Source organism: Heloderma suspectum, chromosome 2, assembly GCF_057233095.1.
Source record: "Heloderma suspectum isolate Gila_16-S chromosome 2, 16-S_ref, whole genome shotgun sequence".
NCBI lineage: Eukaryota > Metazoa > Chordata > Lepidosauria > Squamata > Helodermatidae > Heloderma > Heloderma suspectum.
In genome coordinates, this window is record NC_139459.1 from 156,674,649 (window position 1) to 156,696,841 (window position 22,193).

At 42.2% G+C, this 22,193-nt stretch overlaps 1 protein-coding gene across 1 annotated transcript in view; it reads left to right on the forward strand.

The window, feature by feature from the left end:
- Positions 1 to 21,875, forward strand: part of ADGRL3 (adhesion G protein-coupled receptor L3) — a 713,779-nt gene extending 691,904 nt beyond the window's left edge. The window contains exon 22 of the mRNA XM_084829694.1: positions 21,718 to 21,875. Within this exon, the coding sequence (XP_084685820.1) occupies positions 21,718 to 21,785 (68 nt within the window). The 3' untranslated portion in view covers positions 21,786 to 21,875. The remainder of the gene's footprint in view (positions 1 to 21,717) is intronic.
- The last annotated feature ends 318 nt before the right edge of the window (positions 21,876 to 22,193 follow it).

A 22,193-nucleotide genomic window follows, 5' to 3' on the forward strand; every position in this document is an offset into this window, starting at 1 on the left:
CGCGCCATCCAGGTATTGCAACAGCTCTGTCATTGCCCTTCGGAATAACTCGGGCACTAGAAAACCAAAGGGCAATCTGTTAAATGAATATCTCCCCAATGGAGTGATGAATGTGATTAATTTGGTGCTGTCTGGATCCAGCCAGATCTGCCAGAAACCACTGGCAGCATCAAGCAATGAAAATATATGAGCACCTGCTAGCTGTGGAAGAATAATAATAATTGCAGTCTTAATATGAGGAATGTTCTTCTGAACCACTATGTTGAATGCAAGGCCTCCAAGGTATTTTCCTACTTTTGTCAGCAGCACCAATTTCCTAATTTTTTTTTAACCAACCTAGACATCTTTGCATTGTAAGAAAATACTTAGGGTCCAATCCAGCCATCCCACATGCATGCCTTGGAGAATGCAAAGCCCTCCCTGCATGCTGCCAGTGAAAATGGGGGAACACCTGCTTAGCAGCACATCTGGGAGGGAGAGAAGGGAATTTAGCAGGGGGCTATACCATCAGCCCCTTAGTTTTGAGATGAAAACATTGTAAAGCACCCAAAGAGCTTTGGCTATTGGGTGATATAGAAATGAAGTAGTAGTAGTAGTAGTAGTAGTAGTAGTAGTAGTAGTAATTTGAAGTATACATTTCTTAATCTCATTCCCTCCTCAAATGTTAATGTCTTTTTGTATAATATTTTTGTATATTATAGGTGTGTATTGTTGCATTTAAAATGCATTTCTTAGAGGACCAGATTAAGTTTTGATAGAGAGAGGACTGTGAAGGTCTTAACATTCTGGTTAGTAGCATGGTTGTCACCAAAGAAACTCAGTGCCTTTGTATAAGATGGCTACAAATACTTGATACTTTCAAATATTGGGGAGGGGTCCAAAAGGGAAAAGAGTCTGAGTGACCAGTCAAAAAATGTGATGAATGCCATAGAAAGAGTGGGACACAGTGAAAGACACAGACTGCCTCAACCAACAGTGCGTTCCAGTCCAGAAAAAAACTTCTCTTTTATCAGCATGCTTCAATAAGAATTGCTTAAGTACAACTTGCAATTATTATTTGACATTAAAAAGCACAAAGAACTGTAGAGGAAGAAAACCTCCATTAAGTGCAGAATTAAGGCAGGAAGTTATGACAATGGAGAATTAAGGCAGGAAGTTATGACAAATGAACCTCCCTCTCTGCCTCTGGAGAGGAACAGCTACTAATTCTGTTCTGTACTAATAGCCCCAGGGACCACCGGATTGCAGCTTTGAACTACAATAATCAAGAAAATGCACAAGATAGCAAGCAATGGATTTGGTTAACTAAGTAGCCTTCAGTCTGTGGTACAAAATGAGGTAGCAAAAAAGCTTTAAAAAATCAAAACCTACAAAATTAAGAGAAGGCAGTGGCCTAATAACCATGTGAAATCTAGAACTTCAAAAATAGGAAATATTATACTTTTCAGTCATGATTTTATTTAAATTTGCGAGCTTTCTGTGGAGGTGTGTAACATGAGACATGATTGCATTTGAAGGTCAAAAGGCCAAAATGACCCTCCTACCACTATTTAAAATCCTAAAAGATGATGCTGTTAAAGTGCTGCATTCAATATGCCAACAAATTTGGAACACTCAACAATGGCCGCAAGACTGGAAAAGGTCAGTTTACATTCTAATTCCAAAGAAGGGCAATGCCAAAGAGTGTTCAAACTACCGCAAAATTGCGCTCATTTCACATGCCAGCAAGGTTATGCTCAAAATCCTACAAGCTAGGCTTCAGCAGTATGCAAACCGAGAACTACCGGAAGTACAAGCGGGGTTTCGAAGAGGCAGAGGAACTAGAGATCAAATCGCCAACATTCGCTGGATCATGGAGAAAGCAAGAGAATTCCAGAAAAACGTCTATTTCTGCTTCATTGACTACGCTAAAGCCTTTGATTGTGTGGATCACAACAAACGGTGGCAAATTCTTAAAGTGATGGGAGTACCAGACCACCTTACCTGTCTCCTGAGAAACCTGTACGAGGGTCAAGAAGCAACAGTAAGAACCAGACATGGAACAACCGATTGGTTCAAAATTGGGAAAGGAGTACGACAAGGCTGCATATTGTCGCCCTGCTTATTTAACTTCTATGCAGAGTACATCATGAGAAATGCCGGGTTGGATGAATCACAGGTCGGAATTAAGATTGCTGGGAGAATTATCAACAACCTCCGATATGCAGACGATACCACCCTAATGGCAGAAAGTGAAGAGGATCTAAAGAGCCTCTTGTTGAGGGTGAAAGAGGAGAGTGCAAAAGCTGGTTTGAAACTCAACATTAAAAAAACGAAGATCATGGCATCTGGCCCCATCACTTCCTGGCATATAGAAGGGGAAGAAATGGAAGCAGTGACAGATTTTACTTTCTTGGGCTCCAAGATCACCGCAGACGGTGACTGTAGCCATGAAATTAAAAGACGCTTGCTCCTTGGGAGGAAAGCTATGGCCAACCTAGACAGCATAGTAAGAAGCAGAGACATCACCTTGCCGACAAAGGTCCGTCTAATCAAAGCTATAGTTTTCCCAGTGGTAATGTATGGCTGTGAGAGCTGGACTATAAGGAAGGCTGAGCGCCGAAGAATTGATGCTTTCGAACTGTGGTGCTGGAGAAGACTCTTACGAGTCCCCTGGACTGCAAGGAGGTCAAATCAGTCAATCCTAAAGGAAATCAACCCTGAGTGCTCATTGGAAGGACAGATACTGAAGCTGAAGCTGAAATATTTTGGCCACCTAATGCGAAGAGAAAACTCTCTGGAAAAGACCCTGATGCTGGGAAAGACTGATGGCAAAAGGAGAAGGGGACGGCAGAGGATGAGATGGCTAGATAGCATCACCGATGCAATGAATATGAACTTGAGCACACTCCGGGAGAGAGCGCAGGACAGGAAGGCCTGGCGTGCTATGGTCCATGGGGTCACGAAGAGTCGGACACGACTGAACGACTGAACAACAACAACAACAACCACTTGTTTGCCCAGATCATGAATTGTAACTCATTTTAAACTACACACAGAAAATGAGATATGAAAATGCCCCCCCCCCCCGAATCTGTCTTTCAAAGTAATGGAATCATGGTAAGGCCACTCCAATAAATGACTGATTTATTGTACCAGTCTATGGACAGTTCTATTCCTTCTACTAATGTTATAACAGCATAGAGATGGGGGTACTGTGCAGCAATTATTCAGCTAAGCATTCCTTGGCCAGGAGGAAGGTTTGCATTTAATTGTCCTAATTTTATGCCATTACGTTAATGTTGCTAAATAGTAGAACTGAGTATCTAGCAAGTTCAAAGAATGGTAATTCCAGTCCATGTCTCTGTATGAAGATAGGGGAAGGAAAAAATTAACATATGAAGCTGCCTTATACTGAAACAGATTATAGGTCCATCTAGCCCAGTCATGTCTATTGATTGCAACAGCTTTCCAAGTTCTCTGGCAAATGTTTTGGAATAACTTATAACTAGAGATACCAGTGATTGAACATGGGGCCTTCCGTGTGCAAAGGAAGGTTGTACATGGATATGCTATTCTGAGAGGTGACAGAACAGCAAATCAGCCACTGGGATTTTTTTGGTATACGTGGGTTTATTTATTGCATTTCTATACATTCCAACAGCCAAAACTCCCTCGGTGGTTCACAGAATAGAAGTAAACCGTAAGCAGTGCTAAGATCTAAAAAGCACAGCACCATTTTAAGAAACTGATTGACTAAACAGCCTGAGATATCTTAGAAAAACATCTTAGAAAAAAATGTACACTATGAGAAATCATTCTTGTCATGAATTCAGGATAACACTCTCTTTCAGATGAGTGAAAACACAGTAAGGGTGCAATCCTATGCATGTTTAGACAGAAACATGTACAATTCCCAGCATGCCCCATTGCACCCTAAGACTCAAGATTTAGACTTTAGATTAGTTCTGACTACTGCAGGATAACTTGTGCGGAACATGGAGGTGGATAGCATTTTTGGAGAAAGCACTCACAAAAGAATAAAATTTGAGATTCTATATCAGTAGAATGACCAAGTATAGCCATTAGATTTATTTTTTTAATGGATTTGACAAAGATAGGAATTAAATCAGTCATCCTAGAATCACACTAGCAAAACGTATGGATGCAGAATGTGAAGAATGGCAGGCAAAAAATGTGGCTGCACACGGATCTTTTACACCAGTAACTGAGCAGTCCTATAGATGGCATTGGAGCACTCTGAGGTCGGAGCATCTGATACATCTAATCCCCCCTCCCCGGCTCCTCACAGGATATTTTTCCAAAACAGTTTCCTGACCATCAATTGGAGGGAATGAACTTAGACCAGCTCCAGGGCTGGTCTAAATTTTTGACATGGTTGGGGTGTGTGGTCAAGGGCTGAAAATTCTTTGGATCTTGTAGATCCAAAGCCTCACCCATTCCATTCACACTACACCCCCCAATCTTACTTCATTGGCACTCCAGTGTCAGAGAGGTGTGGGGTGCAGATCTTTCCATGGGGTCAGGAGGGGAGATCCAAGGACAGATCTCCTCCTCTGAGACTGAAGCACTGTCTCATACAACAGAGGGGGATTTCCAATCTATCCTGTGGCACCAGGAAACATAGGATTGCAGCCTAAGAAACTTACTGAAAGCAAAAGGGCATATTACTGGGGGGAAGGGCCTTAAATATATTTGTCAGGAAACACATGCACAGGATGAAATGCTGCTAACAAAAGCCATTATGAAGATCCCCAAAAGAAGCAGAACAATTCACTGGGCTCAACAGAAAAGCCAGCATACAGAACTACTATCCACTTGGCCCTAGTCATCATAAAGAAATTAAGCTGTGCTGAGATGTTTAGCAACCAAGAAAAAAATAGGGAAGTTGGGGGAAGGTTGCACAATTCACAGCAATAAAGAATTGTGTATCAATTCAGCCTGATAATATTCACCTGTCAGGAGCGCCCTTGCTGCCTTCTGAAATCCTCAAGTAGCCAGAATAATATGCAGATGACAGGGCTCTTTTCCAAAGCTTTATTTCCATTCAGCCTAATGACTCTTACAGTTGCTAATTGCATGAGCCTAATGAGGGAAACGTAAGAGAGCTGCCTACCAGGGGTTTCTAGCCTTAGTGAATCAGTTGATCTCCATTTGGAGGGCAGAGGCGGGAAGCCTCTGAACTTAAGGGCTAGGAGGCAAAAGTCCACCCCTTTCCTGTGGGGCATCAGGATGCAGCTGTTGATGTCGCGCCAAGTGGGCTGAGCGCCTCCTCTTGGCGCCCTCCATCTCCCGCTTGTCCCTGTGCCGCCACCTAGTGTCGCGAAGCTCCAGTTGTCCCTCCCCCTGCCTGCCAGGGTCACTGCCACTCTCAGGAATGTGAGCAGGGAGGGACTCTCCCTCCAGCGGCGCCTCTGAACAGCGTGCGGGTTCCTCTCCCATGGTTTCTATCTCTTCCTCAGAGTCAGAATTGCTTTGGGGCTCTATGGGCTCCAATCCAACCCTGATATCACCAAAGAATCCTGAACAAATTAGCTGGGATAATTGCAGAATCACCTGTTCCCTTGCACAAGAATTAATGTAAAACTAGCATAGTCCACAGTATATGAACGAAGTTGGGAAGGGCAAAACTCAAAATTACCTGAATGAACTAGAGAGTTGGGGAGATTGTGATAAAGTGAGAATTTAGCAAGGAAAAATAGAAGAGTAGAACCAAATACATAGTTACAATCCAGAAGATAACTTGCTAGGCAACACAAGATGAATGAACCCATATATGTTAACATACTGAACACCTGTCAACAATGCGATCTGTGCCACAGAAAGCTAGGCCCATTCACGGATGTATCACAATTTCAAGATTCAGAAAGGAAAAAGTACTGCTTGGCTCACTGCTATTAAGATTTTATATGTTAAAGAAAGCAAGCAAGCAAGCTGGAAACATTAAGCCTGGAAAAAGTGGGAAAGAGTTTGAACATTTACAGTAGGGATATGCAACACTGGGAATTCTATTTTGTTTAACCCCGACAGGACTCCGCTGTGTTTCTGTTCTGGTAACTAAGAAGTGACAGACTTAGTGATCGCCCCCCCCCCCCAATTCCAGAAATTTTTTGCACATTTTTTCCAACTCCCCCTATTGGCACTTCCCAAGCAAAGGGCGAGAGCGTGGGAAATTGACATGTTCTTTGACAAGTACAGAATATGGCTCTTCAGGACTAAATGAAGTCATGTCTAGATAGGATGAAACTGACAAGGATATTTACAAGAGGGGAATATGCTTCTGCAGGGCTACATAGTAGACAGGCGGACTTAGGATTGTGCACATTTGTGCAAGATTGCCAATAAAAATATATTAAAACATTAATGCCCCATTTGCCCAAATTTAGAGATCCCCCCAATCCAATTTGCACAAATTGCCACCATTAAAAAAACAATCTGCGTATTGGCCCAACTTATTGCTGATGGCACAATAAAAGCCTCTACTGGAAGCACCCTTGGATGCCGGACAGTTACTTCAGGGACAGTTTGCTGCTGTACAGATTGAAAGCATCTGGTTCAAATGGGAAGGAACATCCTTTCATATCCAGCTTGAACTAATGATATTGTAATCTGGAGAAAAATAGGAGAATACCATTTATGCAGTTCTTTCTTTTGGGGTTACTATTCTAAAAATGCTGATCAAAAATATTTTGCTTTATAAAGAATCAGGCAACACATTGCACACTGAGATACTTCCAAGCCAGTACTGAACTTTCTGCATGAATGTTTTGTGTGGTGCTGTTAGATAGGAATAAACTGTTGAGCTATGACCATCAGCATTTCCCTGATACTGAGAAGTTTCAGAACTTTCTTTAGCACTTTGACAACTGTGAATTTGCCAGTATTTCATAATTTGCAGTGGAGTCACAACCTAGCCAAGCATGTCCTGGAAGAAGGTATAGCATGATGGCTTCATTCTTTACTGTTGATGCCCCAGTATTGTACTGGTGTACATCAGGAGAGAGAACATTCATTGCACCTCAGTTAATAAGGCCCAATGACAGAAAAGCATAAGTATCATCACAAATAACCTTGACTCCAGTAATATCTCCCATGTTACCAACATATGACTCTTACTGGGCAGTTATTACATCTGCCTCTCCATGTGTAGACAATACACATGGACTTCTGAAGACAATACCCAATCAACCTCTTTGAGGCAAGATAATATCACATATTGTGTAGTGGATTACTAGGGCTGTGCACAGACAAACACACCCGTCACTTTGGAGGCTGATTCAGATCTTCTGAATCAGCCCCAATTCACTTTGGACCAATTTGGACCCAATCCAATTTGCTGCAGATTTGGATCCGAAGCAAGATTCAGATATCCAAATTGTTTGGCTTTTATGTTTTCCCATTGACTTGCACTGGAAAACAGAAACAACCATAACTTCTTCCATTTTTAAGTTGTTTCTGAAGACTACCATTGGGCACTATTAGAGCTGTTCTCTCCGTTGCGGTGCATGAGCCTTCATCCATTGTTACCCCCAACTTTACGTCTCCCTTCCCCGTAGGATTCAGTTTAAAGCCCTCCTGATGAAGTTCTTCATGCTGTGGCCAAACACATTCTTCCCTTCCTTTGTGAGGTGCAACCCATCCCTTGCCAACACCCCATCTTCCAGGAAGTATAGCCCGTGGTCCCAGAATCCAAATTTCTCGTGCCTGCACGACCTTTGTAGCCAGTCATTCACCTGGAGTATTTTTCGTTTCCTTTCTATCCCTCTTCTAACTACTGGAAGGATGGATGAGAAAACTATCTGGGCCCCAAAGTTCTTGAGTTTCCTTCCCAAAGCTTCCAAGTCTGACATGATTTCTTCATAGCTCCGCTTGGCAGTATCATTTGTTCCCACATGGATGAGAAGAAAGGGACACCTGTCAGGCGGCTTTATGAGTGCAGGCAACCTTTCAGTCACGTCTCTAATCTGTCCTCCCGGGAGACAACATACCTGGCGAGTCCACGGGTCTTCGCGACATACTTGGGTCTCGATCCTACGCAGCAAGGAGTCTCCCACTACTACTACTATTCTTGTTGTTGTAGGCCTGGGTTTCATCGCCTCTGCTTGGCTGACCTTCAGCCTCTTGCTCACTCTCATGCAGGTTCCCCTGTAATTCTTCCTCTGCTGGCTGTCCTCCAGTCTCATCCTCCAGTACCTGGAAACAGTTCCCTAGTTCGACTGCCTCCACTGGTGCAGAGTGGCATCTAGTTCTTCTGCTCCTAACTGTCACCCTTTTCCAAGGAGTATCTTCTACTTCATTTTTCCTCACTCAGCAGTTTCCTCTTCTGCCTCAGCTTGCTGTTGCTCTTCTCGCTCCTGTTCTTCACTTTGCTGCTGTAGCTCCACCGTTCTGTCCAAGAACTCTTCATGTTTCCTTATTCCCTGGAGGGTCGACACTCCAGTCCTCTTACTTTTTCTTCCTGCAGTGTGATCAACTTGCACTTGTTGCAGGTGTAGGCCATGTTGTTCTCAGGCAAGAAAGCAAACATTGCACACACCTTTTAGGTCACCACCACTGGAGGGTCTTGTCCTTCCATAGTCTCTTTTCCCTTTTTGTGTCTAGCTTCCTGGTTGTTCTAGAGTAGTCTGTGCCTGGTCCTGTACTCACTGCAGGTTAAAACAGAGTCCCACTCTTTGCCTTTGTCTCCTTTGTCTCTTCTGCCACTGCAGCTCCCCTGGCCAACTCCTGTTTGATCCCCCTGTTTGTTCACTCTGATCACTTTGTTCTCTGGGAGCTTGCTTGCTTCAGTAGTCCCTAGACCAGCTGGAGCAGCTACCTCTGCTCTGCTAGGAGGTGGGAAACAGACTCATGGAGTGAAATATTTCAAAGCACAAAGCACATGAACACCAAACATTTTATTCAAATACAATCCATGTCTACATTTTATAAAGCACTTCCTGGATGTTTGCTGGCCTACTGTTATTCTGATTTGTTTCTTTTTTGTTTCTTCAGTGCTTTGTACAATAGCATGTGAAAACAAAACCCTCAAGTGATGATAGTAAAAACATCAAATATGCAGCTGTTAAGTGCTGTGCTTATTATAGTCTGGAAACAAAGTTGTGTTTCTGTGTTTTAAATAGAGCTCATTTTTAAACAGAAACCCTCAAAGCAGCCCATATGCTGAAATTGCTGTCTTTAACTACTGAAGATCAACTCTGTCCAAGGCCTGGTTTTCTCTGAGGCAGTCAACTTGTGCCTGAGCTCTGTCACTTCAGACTGCAGGTGCAGGTTCACATCATGAAATGCCTTTCCAGAACTCGCTCCATGTGGAGAGCCAGCATGTCAGAAAGATGGGTCCTAGACTAGGGTGCTCAATTATTTCATTCATTCTGCATTTTTAAGCGAAACGACCTAATTCACACTCCCTGGACTAATATATGCATCAGAACACAGACTATCCTTTGGATTTCGAACTTCTGCAAATTTTGCAGTACATTTCATGGTGCAAGAAACAAACCAAATGCATATACGGATACATTTAAGGATAGAATACATTCAAAGGAGATAGACGATTTTAGGATAGAATACATATCAAAATGTGTAATAGGATAATATTCTAAAAAGTATTTAAATCCAAATTTAAATGTGTGTTTTTGTGCAGTATTTTTTTTAATCGCGGATTGATGTGAAACAGGATGGAACAGACTCATCAATGAGCATATACAAAACTGATATGGACCAGAAATAAACTGATCCTTGAAACTTGAAATTACTTTACAAAAGTGAAATCACTACTTGAAGAGAGTCCTATGCCTGAAAATAGCATGCCCCATTTTGGAGCTAACTCTGTATGCATTTAAAAATAAATTCTAAAAATTATCTTGCCCTGGTATACACAGAAGATTGAGATTTTGAACCTAGTCCAAAGAAACACAACAGCAGCACGTGAATGTTGCAAAGGAACAAGACTTTGTTAGTCATAGTGCGACACGTGTTACACAGATATGTGATGTCTGAATTGAACTCTCCAATCTCCACTGGATTGGGGTGATAATTTTTCATAAATATTTGTGCCTCCTTCTGTTTGTATTGGCCCCGTGCAATTCCAGGTTGCTGAATTTTTCCCTGTGTGGTAAACTTTGTCTAAAACAATGCAGACGATCCGGCTACAGAAATCTATTACATTCCCCACCCAGGTTTAGTTAAAACATCATGCCAAATCATGTTTATGCTAACCATGGTTTAAAATCCAAATCATTGCCTGAGCTTCCAAATATACAACAGATCAACCACAATACAGAGTTACTTTTTTTGCTTCCATTTACACACACACACACACACACACACACACATACACCGCCCCCGATCATTCAGATTCACACATTCACTTTTGTCTCCAGGCTGCATCAGCCTCTAGAGGTATAAGCAGTGTCTGTAACAAAGGCAACAAAGATGATCAGGGGTTTGGAAACAAAGCCCTATGAAGACAGACTGAAAGAACTGCGCATGTTTAGCCTTGAGAAGAGAAGACTGAGGGGAGATATGATAGCGCTCTTCAAGTACTGGAAAGGCTGTCACAGAGAGGAAGGCCAGGATCTCTTCTCGATCATCCCAGAGTGCAGGACACGGAATAATGGGCTCAAGTTACCGGAAGCCAGATTCTGGCTGAACATCAGGGAAAACTTCCTGACCATTAGAGCAATACGACAATGGAACCAACTACATAGGGAGGTGGTGGGCTCTCCCACACTGGTGGCATTCAAGATGAGGCTGGACAGCCGTCTGTCAGGGGTGCTCTGACTTGGATTCCTGCATTGAGCAGAGGGTTGGACTCAATGGTCTTGTAGGCCCCTTCCAACCCTACTATTCTATGATTCTATGATTCTGTGAACTATAGCCTGTCAATACAGACTTCATGCCAAAACAGTTTTGCATGAACCCCTTCAAACCATAAATCATGGTTTGTCAATAGCCCTAGGCAGTCGTTCAGTTTGCACACATGAGGATTGAAAGTGGCTGGACAAGAGCATGCATGCAAGCCCTTTCCTCCAACATCCCCGCCTGGCTGGTTCCTCTGTAGATTTTCATGTGCTGAGTACCTTCAGCCAAATGTGCTTAGAAGTTCCCCACAATCAGGAACCCTACTAAGGCAAGGGTTTCAACTGTGGGGAAACTTGGAAGCTTGTTCAGCTGAAACACTTGCAACACCCCACCCCACCCCACCCCCTGCAGACTTTAATGAAACATGCAGAGGTTTGTAGAGGTGCCCACACACCCATGAATATTGAGGGCAGGGCTTTGCGTGCGCCTTCACCTCCACATGTTCACCTCCACATGTGCAGGCTGAATGCCTGCATGGGACTAATTTGTCATGACAAACCATAGTTAAGCATCTTCAACCATGGCTTGATGTCTGAACTGAACCATGCTGTCTACTGGATAAGGGCATTAGTCTTTATATCATGTTCTGAGTGTTTTTAGAAGATTCATTTAATGTGTACTAGGGGTCCAAGTTTTATGTTAACCTACAGCTCTGCAGAATTCATTGCCACTGGCAGAATTCTCTGTGGATAAACTATAATTGCAAAAACTGATTTCATCCTGCCTCACAAATTCTGCAAGTCAGAATTTAATTTGGACTCCGATTAATATTAAAGCTAGCCATTTGCCTCACAAATTATGGAAGATGTTTACTTGTCGTTATGTTCTAGTTATGAACGATATCACCCACTTTAATTATTGTAAAAGACTGTATGAACAAGAGGGGGGAAATGTGCTTCATTCATGATGAGATATGCTGACCAAAAAACCCTTCTAGAATTAATTGCAGCTATTGAAATAGTTCTATAGATACTTCTGTATAAATCACTGCCAGAGAAAAATGCCCAAATGAAAAAAAGGCAGAAAATTTAACTTCAGTCTCATCTATTTAACAACACATTCATCATTACTAGTGAAAATCAGCGAAAACTGGACAGAAGACTCTTAAGAGTCAAACTAGATGATCAGGGCAGAAATATTTGTTGTCATCATGTTTGCCCAATTCAGTGATAATGTATAAGGACAAAGTGTAAATTTTTAGAGTGATGCTCAGGTGAGGGTAATTATCCTTCCATCATTAGTTTCCTCCCAGCCATATGTTGCAACTGATATCAAAGTTTCATAACACATGAATAATATTCAAGAATAAATGAAATAGCTGCATCTCTGCCTTCATTCAGAAGATGAAATGTGACTTGGCTATATAAAAGCAGAGAAGCCATCTTTGGAGCATGTATTTTGCACATCTGTGGAAAATGGTGCTTTGTTTGTTTTGTGTTTATTTCCTTGTTCACTCCATTCATATACTACTCTGGCCCAGTTCCCATAACTGCGGTTGGGGGAAAAGGCCACAATGGCTAATTTCCACTGTCCATGCCGGTTGCATGCCAGGGGGATGAGTGTAATTACTCTCAGCAGCGCAGCTTGTCGCGTCATGCGAACCCAGCCAGAGTGGCTCCTTGCCGTGGTTAACAAGCCACCCCAGAACTCTACAACAGCCCACGGGTGGTTAACAGTTGATCTGGCTCAATCATGCGAACCAGGTCAATGTGTTCACACCACCTTAAGGGTTCGTTGGAACAATACACATGCTATACAACACCAATATAATGCCAAATCACTACACTGCTCTAAAGTAAAAAGAGAGAAAACACTGATGTAATAAATGCCGCTAGTGCTGTGCTGAAACCGGCCCTCCAATTTCCCAAAGACATTTCCCCCTGTAAAAGAGACCTCAGTTTTTCTGCCTTATTCCCAGGGCACTTTAAAATGTCTTTGGGTGGTGTTTTTGAGCTTACCTTGTTGCTGTGAGGGTACGTTGTGTGTTTTTTCTTACACATCTCCCCATCACTTTGCAGCCTCCCTGACTGTTCGCTTCCTGATCTGAAAAAGGCCCATGGTGGGTTACTTCATCACATCTTCCTCTGGGCTTTCATTGTAATATGGGGAGCTACAGAGGTTGAAGACCACCAGAGTGTACAATGAAAGACAGGAAGCACAAGACACCTCTCAGCCACATCATAATTAAGATAAGAACAGGAACCCTGGACCCCACCCACAGGAATTTCACCAAAATGTTCTTCACTTTTGGATTTTTTAATCAAATTGAATGAGGGGTGCAAAATGTAGCGGAAATGGTAATTTAAGCTTGGTTCCCCCCCCCCATATAAGCATGGCAATTTATCCTATCCCTGCACTCACTGTTTTCATTTCTCGTTCTCTTAGCAACAGTGCATAATGATAGAAGCAGGAATATTTAGTTTCTCACCTTCCTCTCGCAAATGGCAGGGAGGAAGATCTGCATGAAGAGAAGCCAGGTGGATCTCAGAATGCAGACTAAGAATAGTGGTATTACAGTTTGCACAAAGGGAAGGATAAGTGGATAGAAGAAACCTTTAAAAAATCCATTCCTGGCATCTTCGTTTTTCCTTCCCTCGATATTGCACAAAGGGTTGTCGCACAAAGGCTGAATACTGAGCCTGCCCCTGAGGTGACAGAAGTCCCTCCTTCGTTAAAATAGGTGGAAGTTTTCCTTGAGTTCAAAGCTTCCCTGAAGGCCGTATGCATGGCAAGCCTGATAGGCCTTCACATGCTAGGACTTCTCTCACCATTGCATTTTTCCTCACTGGATGTTAGTCTTATGAGACATCAACCAATAATTCTATGTGTACATTCTGCAAGAGTATGTTTCTGAATTCTTGAGCAGCCCAAATGGACATCGAGGCCCCTGGGGTGGGGGTTCCAATGCTCAAAAGACTGCTTGCAGGGGACGGATTTCCATGCGCACTGGTCTCCAGGGAGAACAGCTCACCTTGGGATTTTGTTAGTCCCCATAATCCTAGACAGAAGATGACACTGCTGTCAAGGCACTAACCATGTAATCGTTTGTTTTCAACAAGCATAGCGGGAGGGAGAGAGGCCTGGATGGGCCTTCCCCATCCAAGGAGACGCCACACAGGAGCTGCCACAGCAGAACCCCATCCTGGCTCCTAGGCAAGCTTTTCCACTGGGCAGGAGTTGCAGGAGGGTGTTCAAGGAGAACGGGGACAGGGAGTCTGCTTGAGTGTGGCAGGATGGGCAGGCGCGTTTGTACTGATGTAAAGAGCTCTCTGGGTCCGTGCGTGATAACCCCTTCAGGTGACCACCTCAGTATAAACTGGGAACAGCTTAAATTTAAAGCCATCTCTGTGCACCCAGGATTCATGCAAATGAATTGGGTTGGCTGGAACCGGATTAGAGAACATAATCCACTCTGCATGAATTTTAAAGAGATTGTTAATAAATTAATATTTATATGGTATTTGATACAGGTGGAGGATAAATGTTGGTTTTAACAGAGCAAATATATTTCATGCTTTTTGGTCTTTTCCCAGAATTACCAGTTTTAGATCTTGGTAAAAAGATGGAAACAGGAAAATTTTAGGTTTCTTTTGATCTGTTCGTATTTTTATTCGGCAAGGATATAGTTGCAGTTGATATGGAAATTATTATTATTTACTGACAGTTGCATGTATGGCAATTAGTTGTAATGTAGCAGAGAGTCCACCGATCTACAACTAACAATTGGTGTATAAGGGTTTGAGATATGGCATTTATGCTTAAATTAACTGATGTAATAAGGGTTAGAGAAGGCCAGTCAGTAGATAATCATTTTATAGAAAACTACTAAAACTTTTATTTTATATAGGAATGAGGAAATCCTGGACTCAATTCATTCTTATCTACTTTTAGAGGCTATTTGGTTTACCCATTTTCCTTTCTTTATCTGTTACTATTACTGTATATTTCCCCTTTTTATGTTTCTATGTTGTATTTATATATAGTGTATTGTATACCACAATAATTATACCTAAAAATAAAGGATTGTAGTATTAGTGAGGCATAAGAGGAAGATATAGCAGGAACTCAGAAGATACAGAAGAATGTATAAAGATATTGGGCAGACAAATAGTACAGCCGGCAATATCAAGTAGAAGATAGCTAGACTGGTGATATTACAAAGGAACTGCGTAGAAGACTTTCTGTAAAAGAAAATGTGGATGCCAGTATAATAGATAAGAGGTAAATAATGAGTAACAGCATTGATTCAAGATTTGGAGTCTACCATGTTTATTTAAAATGGAAGCAATAAATGTGTAGTCCACAAAGGCTTAAACAAACTTAAGGATACTCGTAAGCCTTCCAAACTCGGAGGCTAACAGGTATCCTATGTAGAGAGGGAGGCACCTCGCCTGCCCACCCACCCACGCTGCATTTTCACTAGATAGGCGATTTTGCCTGACTAGCAGAGGCTTTGGGGAGGGAGAGGTTAGGAGGCTGGGGCAGCGATAGGACAAGGCATAAGCCAGCTGCCCCAGCCTCTTCCCCTCCCCGTCCCCCAGGAATGCCTTAATTCCCAATCTCCATGCTGCGTTTACTGAGCATGGAGAGGCAGCCAGAGCGGTTCTCTTTGCACTGGCCATGAGGGGGAGGGAGAGGGGAGCATGGATTCCTGGCTCCAAGCTCGCAGCCCTGTCTTCGAGCACAGAGCCAGGAATCTGAAAAATCCTATGTTCCCCAGACACTGTCTAGGATTGTTCCCTTACTGTTTTACAATAATAATTTTGTTGTCTTGATGAATTTAGCGTACCTTTTTCCTTATTCTCCAGTTTTCTGGGATCTACCCCTTGGAGATTCCGATTCAGGTTTCCCCCTACTATACTTGTCATGGTAGAAAACGTTCTCAGCTTAAGTGTGTTGCTTATAAAGTTAAGTTGACCTGCATTTGGTGCATATATTGAAGCTAAAGTGTGGTTCCACTCCCCTTCTATGAACATATAGCGACCTCTAATGTCTCTTTGATTTTTTTGGAATTGAAAATCAATATCAGATCGGATTAAAATAGCTATGCCTGGTGCTTTATTAGTTTCTGTTGCATAGAGTTGTTTATCCCATTTTTTTTGTAGGCATGAAAGTGTCTCTAACAGTTATTTTATGTGTTTCTTGTAAGAAAATAATATTTGCATTGGTCTCTTTTAGTAATTTCTGTAGTGTATTTCGTTATATTATTGTCCCTCCTCCTTTGATATTCATGGTACTGATTGATTTGTAACTTACTTATATTATCATTTATATTTCTAGTACTCATATATATCTGACCATCAAATATAGATTATTTTGCAGCTTAAACAAGAGCAAAACTACTGAAACCTTGAGAGAACAATCCCGCAACTCCCCCTCCCCCTCCCTCCCTGGATCCTTCCACAGCATTCCCACATGGGCTGCTAGACCCCTTAGGAACAGCTTTTTCCCTGAACCCCCTGTTTCAACGCTGGAGAGTTCTTCCAGGGTGATCATATCTCACCCAGGTTTTCTCTTTTTTAAGCTTTCCTATCTTTTGCATAAATTCTTCCTTCTTCATATATCTTCCAAAACAGATTATTATATCACGAGGTCTGTCTGTCAGCGTTTACACTTTTTGGTCTTAATGCTCTGTGCTCTTTCAAATTCTTCTTTTATTCGGAAGTCTGGTAGTAATGATGACATCCACTGTGCTAAAAAGGATTTTAGTTCCCCAGTTTCTGCTGATTCTATCAGTCTTCATATTCTTACATTAATACGTGTGCTCCAATTCTCTCCAATTCTAATTTCATCTTAATCTGAATATTTTCTTTTTGTAATTATTCATTTTTATTCTTTGCTGCAGCTGCAAGGTTAAATGCTTCTGAAGCTGTACTTTCAACCACCTCTACTCTAGCATTAGTGTCTTCCAATTTTTGTTCCAAAATATTTTTCCAGTTTTCTGACATTTCTTCTTTAAACTTGGTAAATTGGGAAGTCAGTTCAGCTCTCCACTCTAGCGGTTCCTCCACTGGGGATCCATTTATAGTTTTCTGCTGGCTGGAAGCCATCTTGCAAGGTTGTTTGATTTCTGCTTCTAATAGGCCCACTTTAATTTTAAAGACGTCCAGTAACGTTTCCCCTCTATTTATTTATTTATTTATTTATTTATTTATTAAATTTATTAATTGCCCATCTGGCTGGTCATCCAGCCACTTTGGTGATGTACAGCAATAAAAACAGTTTACACAATAAAATTCAACATTATAAACATCACATTTCTAAAATTACCCTAGCCCACCGCAAATGCCTGCCTGAACAACCACGTTTTTAATGCATGGCGGAAGCTCATTAAAGAGGGAGCATGGCGGAGTTCCCTAGGGAGGGAGTTCCACAGAGTGCAGGCCACCACAGAGAAGGCCCTCTCCCTCGTCCTCACCAGCCTAGCTGTCCTGGCTGATGGGACAGAGAGATGTTCAGCTGTACTTTCCAGTTTTCTATTTGTTGAGGAGCTCACTCAACCCACGTCTTTCTTCTTGCTCACATGCTCTGCCCCAGAAAGCCATCTTGTTAACCCAGTGTGGCGATCTGTTTTCATGCAAGGTTCCCTGGGATAACATCTTATATTGGCCTTGATTACATGTTATATTGATCTTATCATCAGTTTTATGCTGTGAGATTTGCTTGTCTTTTCCTACATTTTTGTAATATTTGCATGTATTCACTCATGACACTGCTGTAATGTTACATTTTCTTTTATTTCCTGAAAAATAAATTATTAATGATTTTAAAAATGGTTGATATGGAGATTAGTAATTTACAATCCTTTGATATAATTTTCTTTCAATGAAGATGGCCATTGGCAAGGAATTCTGTATAGGAACAACCTGCTATGAAAATCACTTCACATATTTCCTGGAATTATAGGTAGTTGAAGAGTCAGCATCAAATTATTTGCAGGTAGTAATCACCCAAGGGCTTTGGTTCCCTAATTAATGTCTCTTGTTCATATCTCACAGCAAACATGGAGAGCTTTGAATGTTCCAATTGCTCATCTTCATTTTAAATACCCTAGGCTCCCTATTTTATTGCAGAGAGTTTAATGCTAGAAGGGGTTTGAGTTGTAGGAGGACATAAATATTTTAAGTGTCTGTCTCCTGTGATCAAATAATTAGTAAGAGTGGGCAATCATATGCCATTATTTGCCCTTATTGTTAAATATTGGGACTATTCATATGACATGACAGCCCACCATAGTTTATTTAACCCATGGTGAGGCCATGTTCGACCACCATTTTGAATATGCCAGTCTTGCTTAGGGTTGTCAAGTTGTGCAAACCCAGCAAGTGTGGGTTACGTCATGCAAACCCAGTGAGAGTGAGTTATGTGAGGGTTAAACAACCCTCACATAACCTTAAAAAAGACCATGGGTTGTTTAACCGTCCCATAACATAGTCTGTTTTAAGGTCATGGAAGGGTAGGGGTGCACGAAAGTCACTTACCTGGTCTCGCAGCTTTTCGCGGTGGGGGGGAGGCGCTTCGCTGCTCCCCCCACGAAGTTCAGGCCGGGGGGGAGGCTTCCCGCCTCGCCCGGCCGAAATTCAGGCCGAGGAGGAGGCGCCTCGCCTCGCCCGGCCGCGAAATTAAAAGTTAAAAAAAAAAAAAACGCCCCTGTGATAGGCTACGTGACGATTAACGTAGCCTATCACGGCTAGATTTGCAAAGTCAGCCGTGATAGGCTACGTAAATCATCATGTCGCCTATCACGGGTGACTTCTTAAAAAAAAAAAGCGCGTACACAAATGGCGGCCCCCATAGGGAGCCGCCATTTGCGTTCCTTATTTGGTCGCTGTAGTCTACGTAACTCTTTACGTAGACTACGGCGAAAATAAGGGCAACGCAAATAGCATTGCCCTTATTTTCGCCGTAGTCTACGTAATCTTTACGTAGACTACAGCGACCAAATAAGGAACGGGAATGGCGGCTCCCTATGGGGGCCGCCATTATCCGTACGCGCTTTTTTTTTTAAGTCACCCGTGATAGGCTACGTGACGATTTACGTAGCCTATCACGGCTGACTTTGCAAATCTAGCCGTGATAGGCTACGTTAATCGTCACGTAGCCTATCACGGGGGCGTTTTTTTTTTCTTTTATTGGAATGGCGGCGGTGGCAGCCGGTCGAAAGACCGGCTGCTGCTCCCGCCCCGGACGAAGACCCGACGAACCGCCGGCCGGACCCGCCGCCGGGAGGGACATTCGCCAAAGGTAAGTCCCATCCCGGGGGGGGCGCGGGGGGTGGGGGGGCGGAGAATTTCTCCCCGAAACGTGTTCGGGGGGCCGAACACGTTGGCGCTCGGCCCCCCGAAGTTTCGGGGAGAAATTCTCCGCCATCCCTATGGAAGGGTTGTTTAACCCTCACATAACTCGGTGACACTGGGTTCATATGACACGACAAACCCCAAGTGAGGTTTGCATATGCAACCTGGTCCCATGGGTGCCATGGCTCGTCATGGGTTAAATAACCCACAACAAGCCACAGCATGTTGTCCAAAGCCGGTTATTGTTTTGTTTGTTTTAATGGAAGTCCAATGGACCAATCAGCTAACTCTTTTCCTGGAAAATGTAGCTGGCTCCCCATAATTGATAATCAATATGAAAGACCACTTGCTAGATAGTAGACAGCATGAGTGGTGTCTCCAAATTGCTTCTGATATTTAGATCTTATTGGGAGGAACTAGACTTTATCAATTTGAGACCTATTTTGACTACAGGTGGTTTGACCAGAACATAAGGAAAAAACAGCTGGATATGCTGGCAAGAAATAGATGAACTTATATAGATATACACAATATTGGAGGGAACATAAAAACTTCAGAGAGAGAGAGAGAGAGAAAAAGCTTTTCATATTGAAAACTTGAAGTGTCTTGGGCAAGCTCTTCATGAGGAGCCTGAATGTAAATTTGCTACCTCAAGAAAATACAATGCAAGTGAGATTTGGTTTGTATAGATGTCTGACAGAATTTTTATTTATTTATTTATTATTGCATTTATATCCCGCCTTTTTTCCTCTTGCAAGGAACCCAAGGCGGCTTACATTATCCTCCTCCTCTCCATTTTATCCTCACAACAACAACCCTGTGAGGTACGTTGGGCTGAGAGTGTGTGACTGGCCCAAAGTCACCCAGTGAGCTTCCATGGCCGAGTGGGGACTAGAACCCGGATCTCCCAGCTCCCAGTCCAACACTCTTGCCACTACACCACACTGGCTCTCTAAGAATCAATTTGTATTAAATAAGGACTTATTCTCACCCCTTTCTTTTTAATGATAATGTAAATGACGTCATTACTAGGAACCATAAGATATTTTGATTTCTCTTAACAGGAGAATGTTGGCATTCTTCAGGTCTATATGTAGAAAGGAAAATCTGGTTATTTTAAACCTGGACAAGTAGTAAAAATCAAAAGCATCAAAAGATGGCCAATTATTTAAGCCTGTTCTTTAAAAAAAATTAAAACTAAAGTCATCAAGTTATCTTCAAAAACAGGAGGAAAGGTAGATCCAGAGAACTAGTCAACGTTTCAGCAATAGTGGAAAAATTCTAGAACACATTCCTAAATGGTCAGTTTGTGAGCATGTAGAAAAGAATGCATTGACTACTAGGAGCCAGCATCTGTTTATCAAGAATAAATCTTGACAAAGCCACCCTATCTCCTCCTCTGATAGAATTACTAGTTTGACAGATCTTGAGAATGCCATGGTATATCTGGGTCTCGGCATTTGGCAAGGACTCAAATGATATCCTTGTTGAAAAGCTGGCAAAGTGTGAACTAGATGATAGTGAATGAACAATGTTATGTTGCTCAACATTTTATAAATGGCTTTGACAAAGTTGAAGGGTAGCTATCACCACAGAAGATAATCAAGATTCAATATTATCTTGATCAGTTGGTCCAAAACAGATGGAATTCAACAAAGTCCTGGGTTTAGGTAGAAAGAATCAAAGGCAATAGTATGGAAATGGGGACACCTGGCTTGGTATATAAGGAAAGTTTCTAGGTGTTAGTTGACCATGCCAGGAGTGCTGGAAGATGTCCTACAACCAGAGGTCGGAGGTCACTCCACTGCCTCTGCTGCCTATTCCGCCATTTTCCCCTTCAATACCTTGTGCGAAGGGGGCCTTCCACAGAGTGAGGCATTGTGGATGAGGTGTTTTAATGGTACCTACTCTAAGAAAGGACACTGTCAAAACAAGGCATTTGGGCCTGGCAGGATCTCTGGAGAGCTAGCAGGGCTCTATGGAGCACCTGCCAACCCAGATGGTTTCCTCTAAGTACTTAGAACAAGACATCGGGCCAGCTGCTCTAGAGAGCTGTGATATAGCTGCTTAGAAGCTAATTCAAAGTTAGGCTGCATATACAAAAGCATAGATCACAAGACATAATAGCATACTAGATTAAACTATTCAGTGCTGGTCAGTATTGTGCCCAATTCAAGTGCTCATATTTTTATCAACATTCTAAAGAACTGTTGCTGCATCCTGCATCGAAGAAACTGCATTGAGCAGGAACCAGATGATCTCCAAGGTCCCTTGCATCTCCATTACTCTATGTCAATGAGACGTGTGCTATTAACTTACAGCATAATCTTAAGCATGTTTACTCAGGAATGCTGTAATTCCATCTTGAATTGTGCAGGGAGGTGGACTAGATGACCTCCAATGTGCCTTCCAACTTCTTTGAAATAACAGCAATTATCTTTTAGAAATTCATTTAAATGCAGTTGAGGGACTATGTTTAATTATTTTTACTTAGTTTTATGTCTGTATCTTTTAAATAAAAATGCATATACATTATTTAATTCGTCTTGTTGTTTAACAGATCATGGAACCGCAGCAAGATATGAGCCCGTCTTTCGAAGAGTCCTAATGGAAGATAGTATTATCTAGTACCAGAAAGATCTGTGATATTCCTGGGTTGATTTCATTCTGTGCATACACATGTGTTTGTAATAAAGAATATATATGTGAATGCACCCCAAAACACTGCTACCTCGTTGCTCACACAACACATTGTTTAGATATTTAATGCCATTTTGTTCTTAAAGAACATAAATGTAACATAAGCAAAGAGTTTGGGGGTCCTTTACGAGAATGCATATGCTAATTAATATTTTCTATTAAGAAAATAGAAAATATACATTCAGAAAGTATTAACCTTCTTAGTGTATAAGATTTTCTTGTACACTTCACCCAGTTGAGATGTACAGGACATTATCTAACGTGCCTCTAACGTGCAGAAGAGCACGTTGCTGCCGCTGCGGTCCTGCTGTTTCTTTTGCACCTGTGGGGGTGATT